Source organism: Pseudorasbora parva, chromosome 21, assembly GCF_024679245.1.
Source record: "Pseudorasbora parva isolate DD20220531a chromosome 21, ASM2467924v1, whole genome shotgun sequence".
Classification (NCBI taxonomy): domain Eukaryota; kingdom Metazoa; phylum Chordata; class Actinopteri; order Cypriniformes; family Gobionidae; genus Pseudorasbora; species Pseudorasbora parva.
This window is the reverse complement of record NC_090192.1, coordinates 23,600,473-23,615,598: the sequence shown is the minus strand read 5'-3', so window position 1 is coordinate 23,615,598 and position 15,126 is coordinate 23,600,473. Positions and strand designations below refer to the sequence as shown.

Here is a 15,126-nt window from a genome sequence, read left to right as displayed (position 1 = left end):
GTAGCTACTATGTAAAATAATACTAAAACTTTAAATGGGAAGGACGACTTCCCATTTGATTGCATTGTAAGTTATGTAAGGAATTATTAGATAGCCTACTAGAAAATAGCTAAGGCACACCTTAGGTGGTAATATGGACATGGTAATATGGATATGGACATGCAATGCGGTCAAGACCTGGAACTATCCATGTGTTTCCCTAAAAATAATAATTGCACCAGTGTTGGAGATGCTCAGTACCTCAAAATGGATATGCAAACTCATAATATTATGCAAAGCTGCAATAATTAAATTATAACTGATCCTCTGTCTCTCTAACAAAGAAAACAAATTTTGAAGGAGGAGTCAACTGTATTACTTCACACATGGTTATATCAATAAAGAGTTCATTTTCCAAACTCGTTTGCTGATTAAGTTCATTTGATGTACAAATACACGACAATGGACCCTTTTTACACAATACTTGAATAACCCCTATTTGAACAGACCTTCTCCAAATAGTTAAATAAACAAAAAACAAAAAAACAAAAAAAACAAGAAATCAATCAAAATCAGACCTTCTGCTCTACCTTGTACAGTTCATGACACTGTTACAAAATAGACTACGTTAAATGACACAAATATGCATTTAATCTCACTTTATTAACCAACGACTTTGCGGCTGACTGTTGATGATCCAATTCAACCATATATGAATAAGTAAAAATGGTGTGTAGGGTGCATAACAAACATATGAATAAGTAAAAATCATTGCACTTCTGCATTCCAGAATGGCAGCAGGTCACATGCAAGCGAGCCCAGCCCAGGTGCAAAAGAAACAAACCATAAAAAGTAATGCAGTAACTTTTTAGGAAGTAAAGCATAATGCATTACTTTTAAAAATTAACTTTCCCTAACACTGATTTGCACACTTGTCAATCAGATTTAGCCAGGGCCATGCACAGACATTTTAAGGGGGCAGTGGCCCAAACCAAAAAAGGGGGAACTATAAGGGGGTTGAATATCAATCCTTTTACAATCATATTGTAAATACAATTGTTAGGCTTTAGTGCTAATTTAATTTATATTGTTGTAATTATGCTTTCAAAAAGTTAATTCTGCACTAATTTGATCTCTTTTGTTTTTCTATTGATTTAAGATTTGAGTAGAAAATAAAATTATTGAATATATTTTGAGACAAAGGTCTTGTTTGTTTTTTGTTCAAAGTAAATAAGGCAACAGTTTTTCAATAACAGAGTATGTAAAAGAACATGATAATGAACAGCGGCTGACTTTAAAGGAAGTGTATGTAACTTAAGATTGTGGCCAAAACTGGTACTGCAGGTGTCTCCCATCTCGATCTCCCCCCTGACTTGAGGTTGCCAGATAGGCTGCAGGATCAGCAGGAACATTTGTAGCTGCAGCTGTGGAAACTAGAGCAGAGCTTTCTGATACAATTGTGTCGAAAATGGTTTATTACTCGAAGCTTCATTCAGATAGAAATTGCAGCACCATCTCCTGGTGAAGTAAATGTAATGCAACAAAGCATACCATAAAAGGCAAGCAGGCTTAAACGCCCCGTTTATTACGTGTTTACTGAGGCGATCAAAGCTGAAACAGTGTTAGTGCTGTGAAACTCATTTATGTAGGTGAATTTTAATGTGTTCACCTTCATAATAAAACATTAAGCATGATGTGTATGTGTGTGTAATCGGTAAGACCCAGTAAAAGTGCGGGGGACGAAAATACAGTTTATTAAAAGTGCATGGGACACGTGTCCCGCGTAATCTATAACCATGGAATATAGTAAAGTGTAATTTATTCATCCTGTGGTCAAAGCTGAATGTATCATCATTACTCCAGTCTCCAGTGTCACATGATCCTTCACTAATCATTCTCATATGAGGATTTGATGCTCAAGAGACAATTATGATTATTATCTGTGTTGAAAACAGTTGTGCTGCTTAAAAATGTTGTGGAACCCATGATACATTTTATTTTTCAGGATTCTTTGACGATAGAAAGTTCAATGGACAGCATTTATTAAATAAATTATTATATTTTGTAATATTAAAAATATCACTTGGGATCAATTTAATGTAGCCTATGTCTGATCAACAAAAGTATTAATTTCTCTCTTTTTTAATTTTGCCACAAATGTTTGAATGGTATGGTGGTTTCCACAAAAATTAAGCAGCACCATGAGCAGCAAAACTTTCAATACTGATAAAAATCATAAATGTTTGTTGTGCATCAAATCCTAATATGAGAATGATTAGTGACAATGAAGACTGGAGTAATGCTGATAAAATCAGCTTTGATCACAGAAATTAAGTGACACTTTACTAGGCCTATATATTCACGTAGCGAACAGATGATGTACATCCGAATAATATTTCACTGTAGGCCTATTACGTTTTTTACTGCATTTTTAATTAAATAAATGCAGTATATATATATATATATATATATATATATATAGCACAGACTCAGCAGGGAGGTGCAACCCAGAAGGCGACATGCAGCCAAGTGCAAGAGAGCTTGTGAAACACTCGTCCAAGCTAAGAGAAAAAAAAAATATTTTTCATGTCTATCAGTCTTTTTTATTTGTGTGTTATGCGAAATATATGACATTATAGCAAATACTTGAGTCACTTTTTAATCTGTTTACCAAAAGATTCGTTAAGTTATTTTTTGAACGTTTAAAAGTAGCCTACCTATGTTGATTATCATTCACGAACATCGTTCACGAACGACTCGGAATGAAAGGTAAGGAATTTTTTTTTTTTTTAACCTTACATCAAAGGGATCACACGTGGGTGTTTTTATACCATTAGTTAGTAGTACCTACGTGCCATGTTTTTCTTTGCTACAATGAGATTATTAAGGTAACTCTTGAACAAGTGAATCATGAAGATGAAAGCAAATGACATCCTTAAATTTTCCACGGAACATTCTGATAGGGGACTGTGGCAGAAGTAAGCAGATATGTGACCTCTCAATGAGAAAATACCTCGCTGAAAAGAGAAAACGAAACCGCAGTTGACGTATGCGCGGAGCGGAGGCGCTGCTGCTCATTTCTCTTATCTACGAGCGTCAGTCTGTTAGAGCCTCAGTGGGAAGTTGAACTATGGATAATCAGTGAGCATGTGCCCTGCTGTGAACACACTTACCGAAAGGTAGGCAAACGGCTACTATTTATACATATTATATCGTTTTGTTTTTCGTGTACTACATGTGAACTAGCCTATTTTGAACAGCTCTATTGTCACAATATGAAAATATACACTATCCTATTGACAGTGACCCAGTCGTTAGTTGCCTAATTTCTGATCTATATTAAAGTATTTTAATTAGTAATTCTACATGAAAGATATCTCAGGAGATGAGGCTGTCGGAATGTTTCAGCACCGTATTTTTGGGGAAATTGGGCTTGTGGGGTGTCAACTTCCAGATTTAGGTTGTTTGTGTGGAAGGGCCTTATTGCAATGTAAAAGTTTTGGTAACACTTTACTTGAAGCCTTTATGTGTAATGCATTATACAATTATTTTAGTGCATCAATTATGTCTTGTAATGCATCTTATAATGTATTGTCTCGAATAATTTTAACCACACTTATAATCCATTATAATACACCTTTAGATAGCCTACTGCATTAAAACGTGACAAATAACCAATTTCATATGTAACAAAGAATCTGCGAATATTATAATGCATTTTAACTTTGGTCACAATTATTTATGAAAAATATAAAGCATTATGATGTACATTATGAATATAATATATGAATACTTTTATAATGCATTATGACTGGCTTTAAGTAAAGGGTTACCAAAGTTTTTGCTGGCATTTGTTTTGAAAAGAAACCCCATCTTGGGGTTTCCCACCCCCTGTAAACCACGCATCATTTGCAGGCAAAATAGAGCAAGTATGCTGATCAGGAAACACCTGACCACACTGTACACATACATATGAGTGCTAACAACATGACTGCATGCATGTAATTACATCAATTAAGTTCTTGTAACGATCAAACATTCTTGTTCTAGAATTCAATCAAGGATGGAGTACAAGAATGAAAATGCTGGTATAGAACTGCTTCTTGCTCACATGAACATTGAAGACTTCATCCAAGAGGCAGAACATTTCTTCTGTGTTGACGAGGAGGTGGAATCAGGGGTCTCATTTGAGGAAAGTTTCTCGCAAGAAGACATGGACGAGAATGAGGAAACGACACACGATCTAATCACTCATGCACAAAATCCTGGAAAGGTCCGTTACGGGACAGCATCCGACCTCCTGGACTTTGTCAATATGGTCTCAAAGACATCCTCTCTTTTAGAGACGGGTGAAGAAATGGGAGTTCTGCTAAAAAAGGTAAGCTTTATCGATAGTTATTTTAATTATAGGATACCGGTCCATGACAAATACAGTTCAAGGTTACATAATTATGTAAGTGAATGTATTTAAAACGTCTTTACACTGTTCATGTTTATGTGAACTATCCCTTTAATTACTGATACTGATAGTAATAACTTTGTGTAAAGGAGTGTTTATACTTGTCATAGCCTTACTCTCATAAACGCCCTTCTTTGTTCCTGCAGACAGACATGGTCATTAAGGAGGGGCATTATCGCATTGACTTGGACGTTCTTCTGTTTCCGTGGAAACTGACCTACAAGCCCCTGGGCCCTGGACATGTTCCCAAAGGCTCATTTGGGAAGGTCCATCTGGCTCAGGACACCAAAACTCGGAAGCGAATGGCATGCAAACTAGTAAGTTGAGGAATGCAGATAATTGTTTCAGGAATGCCTTTTTTTTCTTGGCAAAAGTACTTGTTTTCACTCCATTGTCTAGGAATCTGTGTACTTTTATGACTAAAGGAAAAACATATTTTGTACTACTTGTTCAAAAAAGTACATTTTTAAAAGCACAATAAAAGAATTTCAAGCATGAAGTAAACATCATTTTCATATGGAAATCTAATACAGATAGCACATGTAATAGTGTCCTTGTGACAATCTTATGCAGCACCATGTAAGATCACAAGGATTTATGAACAATGGGGGAAAAATGACTATGAAAAGAGAAACACTCGTGGTACTGATATATTAAAATGAGGAAGAGAACATTTGGGAAATAACACAGTTTCTCTAAAATGTTCAGAGGGTCAGTCTGCAGTCTGTTCTGTTTGAACAGAAACTGAGAATGGCCCTAACGTACACAGGAAGCTTACAGGAACGCCTCCGTGGAAACACGCAGCCCACAAAGACGTGTCTAACTGTGTGGCAGAGTGCAGATGTCTAGTGGGAGAAGTTGTTTCAGACTTGTGGTCAATATAAAGTCGGCATGAAATGGAAGTAGTGATTGTATTTTCTTTCCTATTGTGACGATATGGCTTATCAAACTAGAAAAACAAAAGAATAATAGGACGGGACTTGGTTGATTTGGCCCATTTTGCTATTGCTGCAATCTCATGTGATTGAACACATCCTTCAGAGAAGAGATGCTGTTGCAAGAGGGAGGGAAAGTTATTTGGATCAAAAATCATGACATGACAAAAAAATAGTGATATGTCATGGAAAAATGATTGTCCGTTTTGATTTCAGGATTACTTTAACAGGGTGTTGCTAAATCATAAAACATTCACCCTTTTAATTTGGCCTTTAAGGTTTTGATCCAATCATTTGTAATTAATTAGTGGTGAAGGTGGCCAATGTCTGGAACAATTAAGCAATATCGCAAGAGCAAAAGTTGTTTACGCCATTATGTGGCGACTCTATGAGTCATTAAATAATTCACTCAACCAATTTGTTGATGAACCGATTCATTCAGGAAGGTCACTACTTTCTGTGATGTGTATCTGCGGACTCAGTGACAGTCGCGGACGCTGGCATATGCACAAACAAAAAAATGGCATAATTGATTTTTCAAAACATTTCAGAGATGTTTTGGAAGTACTGTTAATCAGTCAAGCGGGCATGTAAGGAATAATTGATGATGGACTGTTGAATTATTACAATGCAATGTTAATGCAGTCACGACGAGAAGATATTTCAATAATTCAACAGCAATTATTCCGCTTATACTATGGTTACCATAGCTCGAAACATTGTTCAGATGATTTATTTCAAGACATTTGTAAGGTTTTATCCTTCAAACGCTCCGTTGCTAATTCCAAAACGTAATTTTAGAGCTAGTAAGAGAGGATTGAGCCATTGATAGCAGACTAATGCAGTTATCAATGCAGATGCAGTTATGAGAGAGAGAGCAAGAGAATAAGTGAATTATGTGTCTTAAGTCTGTGCTTCTCTTTCAACAGTGTTCAGTAGCAGCGTCTACTAATGTAATGTAAGAACAGCAGATTAATTACCTCGCTAGTTGGAAATATGATGTAGCTTTTAAGTGGCTAAACTTATTTTAAGCTATTTTACCGTTAAAATCGTCAGAGCAGTGCTGACAACACATTTCTTTGCGATTGTGTGTCCTGTTTGAGTGGGAGAGCAGAGAGAGCGGGAGATAGAGAGTATTGAAACAGCTTTCGTAATAAAAGCTTTTCGCTTTTCTTGTATTAAAATGTAATTTTGTGGCAAAACGTGGAAAGATTCAAGCATTCACCAGCCACGTATATATAATACAATGACAAAACAGAAAAATATATAAGAAGCCAGGTGAATATATTAATCAGTAATATATTAATATAGTAATTCAGTACTTTCGAAATAGATGTGGAAGTGTGGTTCTTATAATTAATATTGAGTATATATGGGGAAATGTGTTGATCAGTGGTGCCCAAAACTGTTCCTGCAAAGTTCTGTTCCAACTCTGATCAAACACCATTTTAGTTGAATCTGAACTCTGTTGCTACGTAGATCTCCAGGAACAGGACCGGGCACCCCTGGTATAGATCATAGATGGGTAGACGGCAAATAAATGACAGTTTGGGTTCTACCTCTAGCCATCTGTATTTTGTCCATATAAAAAATTCTTTGCATGTATGCTTAAATCTTTTTATGCATTTTAGTATAAGTTTTGGTGAACCTCCATACGGTCTGAAATAAGTTGAGTGTACTTTCTCTCCAGATTCCCGTGGAACATTTCAAGCCTGCAGATGTGGAAATCCAAGCCCGGTTCCGACACGAGAACATAGCAGAGCTGTATGGGGCATTGCTGTGGGAGCAGACAGTGCATTTGTTCATGGAAGCGGGCGAAGGGGGCTCAGTTCTGGAGAAGCTGGAAAGCTGTGGTCCAATGAGAGAATTCGAGATCATCTGGGTCTCCCAGCAGGTTCTGCGAGGCCTGGAGTACCTGCACTCTCACAACATTATACACCACGACATCAAACGTAAGAGCTTTGGATTGCATCATAAAGGGTTTTTTCTTTTATTCTGAAATATCACTGCAGCTTCCAACCAAACCGTGTTCGATCAGCTGCTTTGAATTAAAATGGTTCAAAACATATTTCAAAAGCAGGGTCAGAATCAGTTCAGTACTTTTTCATTGCAACCACAGGCAGCAAAAAACACTGTTATTTCCCTCCTAAATGCAACAAAAGGTGCTCTGTAAGTGAGTCAGAAAATGACTATGTGGTCAGGAAAGGTATTCAGCTTATTTGACGAAACTTAAAACAAGGCCGCTGGGAGGAAACAGCAGTGTTAAATGATTGACAGGATTGGCCACAGGCAGGAGACGTTTTTTCAGTGTTTTAGTGCCCTTCAAAGATGAGGAACACGACAATTTAATATGGTGGGGTTGCAGCAGACAACATTCTGCAGCCGTTTAGTCATACTCAGAAGCCAATCAGAGCTGCAGCTCATGACTTCTCAGGCATCTGGAATTTCCAGTAAGGACAGCGAGAGGAGGAAGAAGACAGATGTGATTACTCAAATCTATTACTTTCAGGGGCTTATTCAACAGGGCATCCGTCTAACTAGTGCTTTCAAATTTCAATAAGACTGAGTGATAGAGAGAAATTCAGTGAAATGAGTGACCAATCAGAGTTGCCTGCTTTGTGGTTTTGAGGGTTGGCTTCCTTCTTGACATTTGGCTTGGAGAGGAAACATGTTATTTTAAGTAGTGTCAAATATAAAGGGAGAGCAAGAAAAGGGGGTTTTGAGACTTCTGGTGATCTGTTTTTCAATCCACCCCATGAGTAATGACCTTACTCTGTTTCTGGAAAACAACACCTTGCTACTTTTCTGGTGCAGCACATACACAAACTGAACGACCTCAATTTTGCAGAAACATTCAAAATATAGTTACAATGTAGAAATGAATTCAATTCTCTTTTTGTCCCCGCAGCCAGTAATATTGTGTTGATGTCCGCCAAAGCCGTGCTGGTGGATTTTGGTCTTACAGTGCAGATGAAAGATGATGTATATGTTCCTCGGGACCTGCGTGGCACTGAGGTGAGTGCTTTTAAGGTCACTTTGCACACTTGAATTTTTCCATATTTGGTCAGTCACTGTGCAGTGACTAAATGTTACTTTTAAGTTGAGTCTGTATTTAGAAACCATGCAGAATTTGGCAGTTCCTCATTATGCAGGTGGCGGATGTCCTTTAGAAATTCACTAAATAATTATTGTTTTATGGTATGTCAATTTTTTTAATAGTCAAAGCGCAATTCTGACAAACTGAAAGGAGATCTGAAAAACTAGATGGCACACACAAGAGATTCGCTTTCCTGCTCTAGTAGCTGAATGTTCCCTAACAAACTGGGAAAGGCCCAAAAAGACCCAAATATTTTGCCCCATGTGGAAAGTCCAGCATGCCTTGAAGATTCCCACCATAGAATAATAAATTTGTTTTCCTTCTGTGCAGATGTACATGAGTCCAGAGCTGGTTCTGTGTCGAGGACACAACACAAAGACGGACATCTACAGTCTGGGAACCACAATCATACACATGATGAGTGGCAGTCCTCCATGGGTTAGGAGATATCCCCGAACAGCTTACCCCTCGTATCTCTACATAGTGAGTGTGCTTTTTCGATTTGATTGTGGTGTTTCAGAATGCTTGCTCTCTTAATTATATTTTGTTTGTATTTATTTTATTGCACTTAGGGAGAGTCCCTGAACGTGGTGAAACCTCACCATATGAAAAAAATGACTATATGCATTAACCACAGAGCAAAACCTAGAAATGCCATCCAGGCTGATGTCATAACTTCATGACATAAAGGTCTCTGTTAGCAAAGCATATCTCATGCTAATTAATAATACTAATAATAATAATAATAATAATAATAATAATAATAATAATAATGTATAGTTTTATTAATTCAGTCTTTTTATTTTATTTTTATTCGTTTTTTGGGCTTCCCTTTTTTCCCATTTAAACCACTCTAAAGGATGCTAATTCTGTATAATTTTAATAATAATTATAATAATTTTGATTGTTATTTTTTTCTTTCTTTATTTTTTAAATTCTCTATTAGTTTTCCTTTTGTTTATTTGTTGTTCCATTTAAACTACTATTAACAAATTGTGAATAAATTCAATAATTATGTTTTCTTTTTTTAAAATTAGTTTTACTAACCTTTAGCAAATGCTAATTTTAATATAATTTTAGTAATAATTCTTTATTCATTTAGAAAAAAGTATTTTTTTCTTTATTATTTTATTTCTTCATTCGTTTTCCTGTTTTAACCATAAACCATAACTATACAAAAAAAGTATCACAAGATATAATAGTTTATAATAACTAAATTGTGATGGCAAGTGCTTTCCATTGCAAACTATTTCTAAATAACTCTTCCATTTAAAAAAAATGTCTGCAGTCTATCAGCAGTTTAAGCTTCCTCTATCTTGTGCAGATTACTTTCACAGTGGCAGTTTTGCATGTTTCACTGCTCATGTAATGGAAGCAGACTAAAAGCTGGCAACGGTCACCATTTGTGTAGCAAGTCCAACTGGTTTCAGTTCCCTTTTCACATACTATACTTCCTTTTCATGTAATTGAATGTAAATTCATGCGCAGTGTCTTTGCATGAGGTTGCTGGCAAATGCATCTGTCTCACCATTTTCATCTGGGTGGGGAGGCAAAAAATCCGGCTTCGAATCGACAGAAAATGACTTAATATCTAAATGTTTTTTGTTAATGATAATAACCTGGTACTCATTGAAATTTCAAGAGTGAAACCTGCATTCAAATGTGAGAACAAACCTTTATAATTGTTTGCGTATGGAACACAAGTATCTTCTTAAATTGTATGAACTGATGAATTAGAGTTTGGTGGTTAATTGTCATAGATTTAAGGCTGTTTACACAAAACTCATTTTTGCATAACACTGCACTATTTTTCCATTTATTATCAATGCAAATACACGGTATACGGATATGTTTGACCATTGATCTTGTGTCTTTTGCATCTCTTGAACGTTTTTTTTTTGCCCATCTTGTGTTTGTTAATGCAAAAACGAGTTCTGTGTGAATGGAAAGCAATGTTGCCATGTCCATACTTATTGTGGACATTTTTGGCGTTGTTATTTTTTCCGTATTGTTAAGAGGTGAAGTGACAACTGGAGTGGAGTTCAGCTTGAGTGTGGCCGTGGCCTTTATGCCAGTGTCATAGTTGAGCGGAGAAAATCAGCCGTTGATGCTGTCAAACTGTTTGCGCAACAGCCAAGCTTCATATCAGGGGTGGCACTGGCCACCACGTAGCTACGCCCCTGATTTTCACAATCTTTTTTTGCAGATCCACAAACAGGCCCCTCCGCTGGAGGACATACCTGAAAGCTGTAGCCCCGCGATGCACAGGCTCCTGGAGCACGCGCTCGATAGGGTCCCCGCACGGAGGAGCTCTGCAACGGAATTACTGAACGAGGAGGCCCTTCATCCGTCTCGGGAAGACCAGCCACGCTGTTGGAGTCTGGACTCTGCGCTGGAGGAGGGCACTCATCCACTGCTGCGACAGCATAGTCAACTTTCAGACAGCACTCAAGGTACGTCACACACCTACAGCATTTCATGGCAAATTCATTTAATGGCATGTTTAAGATCCTGTACTCTTGTATTCGCAGAATCTTCTTTGTACACTGAGGATTCCGGGCACTCTAAGAAGAAAGGTTCCCTCTATATAGATCTGGGCGCCTTGGCTGGATACTACAATCTGGTTAGAGGACCACCATCCAATGAATATGGCTAGTATAGTGAATTTTTCCTGAGGACCAGTTGGGTGTCTGCATTCATATACAAGCTTTCAGAAATGCATGGATACATGAGTTCGGTGGAGCCAAACTCTCCCACAAGAGGATTCCGCAAATATGGCGTCCTAAATGAGGACAGTGCGCTGTATGGACATTGAAACAGATGCTTTTTTTAAATGCAAGAGATATTCAGGACTTGTTGAAGAGAAGAAACAACTGTGCTTTTTATTGTTTGATGAAAAGTTTGTGAGGTTTTGTTAATGCATTTCCTTGTCTGTGCTTTAAGAGCATGAATATAATGACAATGTGTATAAAATACATAGTAGTGATGCACCAATATTAAATATATACACTATTTTGTTTAAAAATAAATGTATGCATCACAACATTATAACTTACAGTATAAAAATGCATCTCTAATATTGGGTGATAAACAATATGTGATTGATATGTTGTGCATGCCATATACTCTCTGCTTTATACATAAATACTGTAATTGCAAAGCTAGATGCATTGATTATGTATTCTGATCACATAAGGGCGGGCCTTAATGAGAGTAAAAGAGTAACGATTGTTATACTAGATTTTTATTATTATTATATTGACCATAGCAGTGCTATGTATGTTAAAAATGTATGTATCTCCAGTGAATAACAGGCAGGCCTGTGTTATCTTAATGTAAATGCGTTCTGACCTACATTTGTAGGGATTTGTGTGAAAAATGAATCATAATGTGTATTATTCTACTTAGACATGACTGTAATATTAAGGTCAAATATTCTTTCTTTTGCAAATCATTTCAATAATGATTTCTGTTTAATTTATGTTTTGCAATCCCCATGGAAGTGCCTCATCTTTAGCTTTTTCTGAGATCCCTGGATAATACATCCATTGTAAAAATAAGAAATGGCAACAACAACAAAAAAGAGGACACTACACCAATATTTTTCTTCCAGAAATTGTTTTCAGATGAGACTGAAAATCATCTCAGGTTTATATTCCCATGGAATGTGTTTTGTTGAGTAGTTGCAATGCAAGACAATAACCCATGCATTCAGACAAAAATGTAATAAATTGTTCAGATCCTCCCTGCAATGTTTCAAATGAATGATCGTGTTCATAAAAAAACTCAATAAATTTGAACAATAACCAATTTTTATTGTCTTATCTATATGAAAAAAAGATTGCTTGTTTTTATTTGTTCCAATCAGCATGATTTTTAGTTATTCATGTGATGATTCCTAATATGAAAATATACTATACTGGTCATATTATACGGTTGAGATGTCAGATAACCAAAAAATGTCAAAGTTTCAAGCAATAAGCAGTTCTTCAGAAGTTTCTTAGTCACTCTGGAAAGACCAGAGAGTCTGTCTGTGATAAGTATCACCTAAGAGTAGGAATTCTCTCTGTTTTTACTTGGGGGAAGTTATATAAAATATATGTACTAAAAAAGATGAATAATGTGTGATTCATCATTGAGCAAAAGGTATTACTCAGTGTTGATCTTGGCCTTGTTTCTAAGGTGCAAAAAAAAATTGCTGATAATAATAAGATATGTCATTTAGTGAGTAAGTTCAAACACTTTTTGGGTTACTGAATATTTTGTGTGCTGAAAGATCACAAAATAATCTAAACTCAATGACTTTTTGGACAGAAAATATAAAGGGGTTCTGGGGTTATCAAAATAAGCATTTGAAAATCATAAAAAGTTGTATATAATTGTACTGTATTATACTGTATATAATTCTTGTACTCGCCATCCAATAAAAAAATTGAATCAGAATTTATTATTCAAAATAGACCTATTAACTTACAAACCCGATTCCAAAAAAGTTGGGACACTGTACAAATTGTGAATAAAAACAGAATGTAATGATGTGGAAGTTTCAAATGTCACTATTTTATTCAGAATAAAACATAGATGACATATCAAAAGTTTAAACTTAGAAAATGTATAATTTTAAGGGAAAAGTAAGTTGATTTTAAATTTCATGGCATCAACACATTAAAAAAAAAGTTGGGACAAAGTCATGTTTACCACTGTGTGGCATCCACTCTTCTTTTTATAACAGTCTGCAAATGTCTGGTGACCGAGGACACAAGTTGCTCAAGTTTAGCACTAGGAATTTTGCCCCAGGCTTCTAGTTGCTAAACTGTCTTAGGTCTTCTTTGTCGCATCTTTCTCTTTATGATGCGCAAAATGTTTTCTATGGGTGAAAGATCTGGACTGCAGCCTGGCCATTTCAGTACCCGGATCCTTCTTCCACGCAGGCATAATGTTGCAATTGATGTAGTATGGAAGCATATCTTGTTCTAGAACTTGGATATACCTTTCAGCATTGATAGTACCTTTCCAGATGTGTAAGCTGCCCATGTCACACGTGCTCATGCAACCCCTTCCATCAGAGATGCAGGCTTCTAAACTTTAAAAAAAAAAACTTCAAATTTTGATTCGTTTGACCACAGAACAGTTTTCCAATTTGCCATAGTCAATTTTAAATGAGCCTTGGCCCAGAGAAAACACCTGCGGTTCTGGATCATGTCTAGATATAGCTTATTTTTTGACCTATAGAGTTTTAGCCGGCAACAGCAAATGGCACGGTGGATTGAGTTCACCAACAATGTTTTCTGGAAGTATTTCTGGAGATGTTGTGATTTCCATTACAGAAGCATTCCTGTATGTGATGCAGTGTCATCACTAAGCATTGTTAAGAGCCCAAAGATAACGGGCATGCAGTATGGTTTTGGATGCTGGCCTTGACTCTTACTCACAGAGATTGTTCCAGATTCTCTTAATCTTTGGATGATATTATGCACTGTAGATGATGATAACTTCAAACTCTTTGCAATTTTTCTCTGAGAAACTCGTGCTGATATTGTGCCACTATTTTCGCCACAGCATTGGGGGAATTGGTGATCCTCTGCCCATCTTGACATCTGAGAGACACTGCCACTCTGAGAGGCTCTTTTTATACCCAATCATGTTGACAATTGACCTAATAAGTTGCTCTTATTGCTACCTGTCCCAACTTTTTTGAAACATAGCTCTCATGAAATCCAAAATGAGCCAATACTTTCAACATTTGATATGCTATCTATATTCTATTGTGAATAAAATATAAGTTTATGAGATTTGTAAATTATTGCGTTTCTTATTTATTCACAGTTTGTACAGTGTCTCAACATTTTTGGAATCAGGTTTGTAACAAATGATATTTAAATTTGAATTATTACAGTAGTAGTTTGAGAGGTGGTGACTAGATTACATTTACATTTAATCACTTAGCGGGCACTTTTAGCCAAAAAAAGGCTCTCTATGCAAATAAGGAGAACAACAAAACAAGTTACAACAAAAGAACAACAACATAGGCTAGATAGAATAGAAAGTGTTAGTATTAATGGGTCAAGGGTTGAGTTCACCCGGTCATTCCACCATCAGGGAACAGTCAATGGATCTGTGAAAGTGATCTCTTGGGACACTTTTTTCTCAGATTATGTGGATACCCATTGCTATGGGAGTATCAGTTGCTGAGCTTCGATAAAGTTGAATTCACACTTCACTATAAGTAACGAAATCACACGTGCAAAATGATTTCCACGTAGTGACACTGAAATGAAATGTGTTTTTGCTCATGTGCCGTTTCTTGAGAAAGAGAGAAGAGCATTGTCGGCAGAGCTCAAGGGAGGAAGTGGATTTCCCCTGTCGATGGGTTTCTGCTTTTGAAATGAAAGGTAGAGGGGGTGAGAAAGACTGTATTCCCTGACCTTTCTAGTACAGTGAGAGATGTTAGTAGATTAGTACAAGAATTTCTACAATGATGTGTCACGCAACATTCACTTCCTGCCCTCAATAGCGCCAGCCGCCCACAGATACAAACATACACACATTTGCTTGTTTGTTTGTTTTTTATCATGATAGGGACAATTCATTGACTTCTAATGATTTAAACTAGACTTTTGCCTAAGTCTCAGAGACTTTGCATTTTTGATTTACAT

At 36.5% G+C, this 15,126-nt stretch overlaps 1 protein-coding gene across 1 annotated transcript; it reads left to right on the top strand.

The window, feature by feature from the left end:
• Positions 1–3,008: 3,008 nt before the first annotated feature.
• Positions 3,009–12,280, top strand: map3k8 (mitogen-activated protein kinase kinase kinase 8). Its single transcript, XM_067429321.1, has 8 exons — positions 3,009–3,158; positions 4,030–4,357; positions 4,585–4,755; positions 7,064–7,325; positions 8,282–8,388; positions 8,801–8,953; positions 10,677–10,923; positions 11,002–12,280. The coding sequence occupies exons 1-8, from the start codon at positions 3,127–3,129 to the stop codon at positions 11,124–11,126; spliced, it is 1,425 nt and encodes a 474-aa protein (XP_067285422.1). The 5' UTR covers positions 3,009–3,126; the 3' UTR covers positions 11,127–12,280.
• The last annotated feature ends 2,846 nt before the right edge of the window (positions 12,281–15,126 follow it).

What these genes read in the sequence shown, in the direction of transcription:
- map3k8 (XM_067429321.1), top strand. Translation starts at nt 3,127, where the DNA reads ATGTGCCCTGCTGTGAACACACTTACCGAAAG. An exon ending in TGGGAGTTCTGCTAAAAAAG is followed by an intron (nt 4,358 to 4,584) that starts GTAAGCTTTATC and finishes TTGTTCCTGCAG; the next exon opens with ACAGACATGGTCATTAAGGA. An exon ending in ACTTTCAGACAGCACTCAAG is followed by an intron (nt 10,924 to 11,001) that starts GTACGTCACACA and finishes TTGTATTCGCAG; the next exon opens with AATCTTCTTTGTACACTGAG.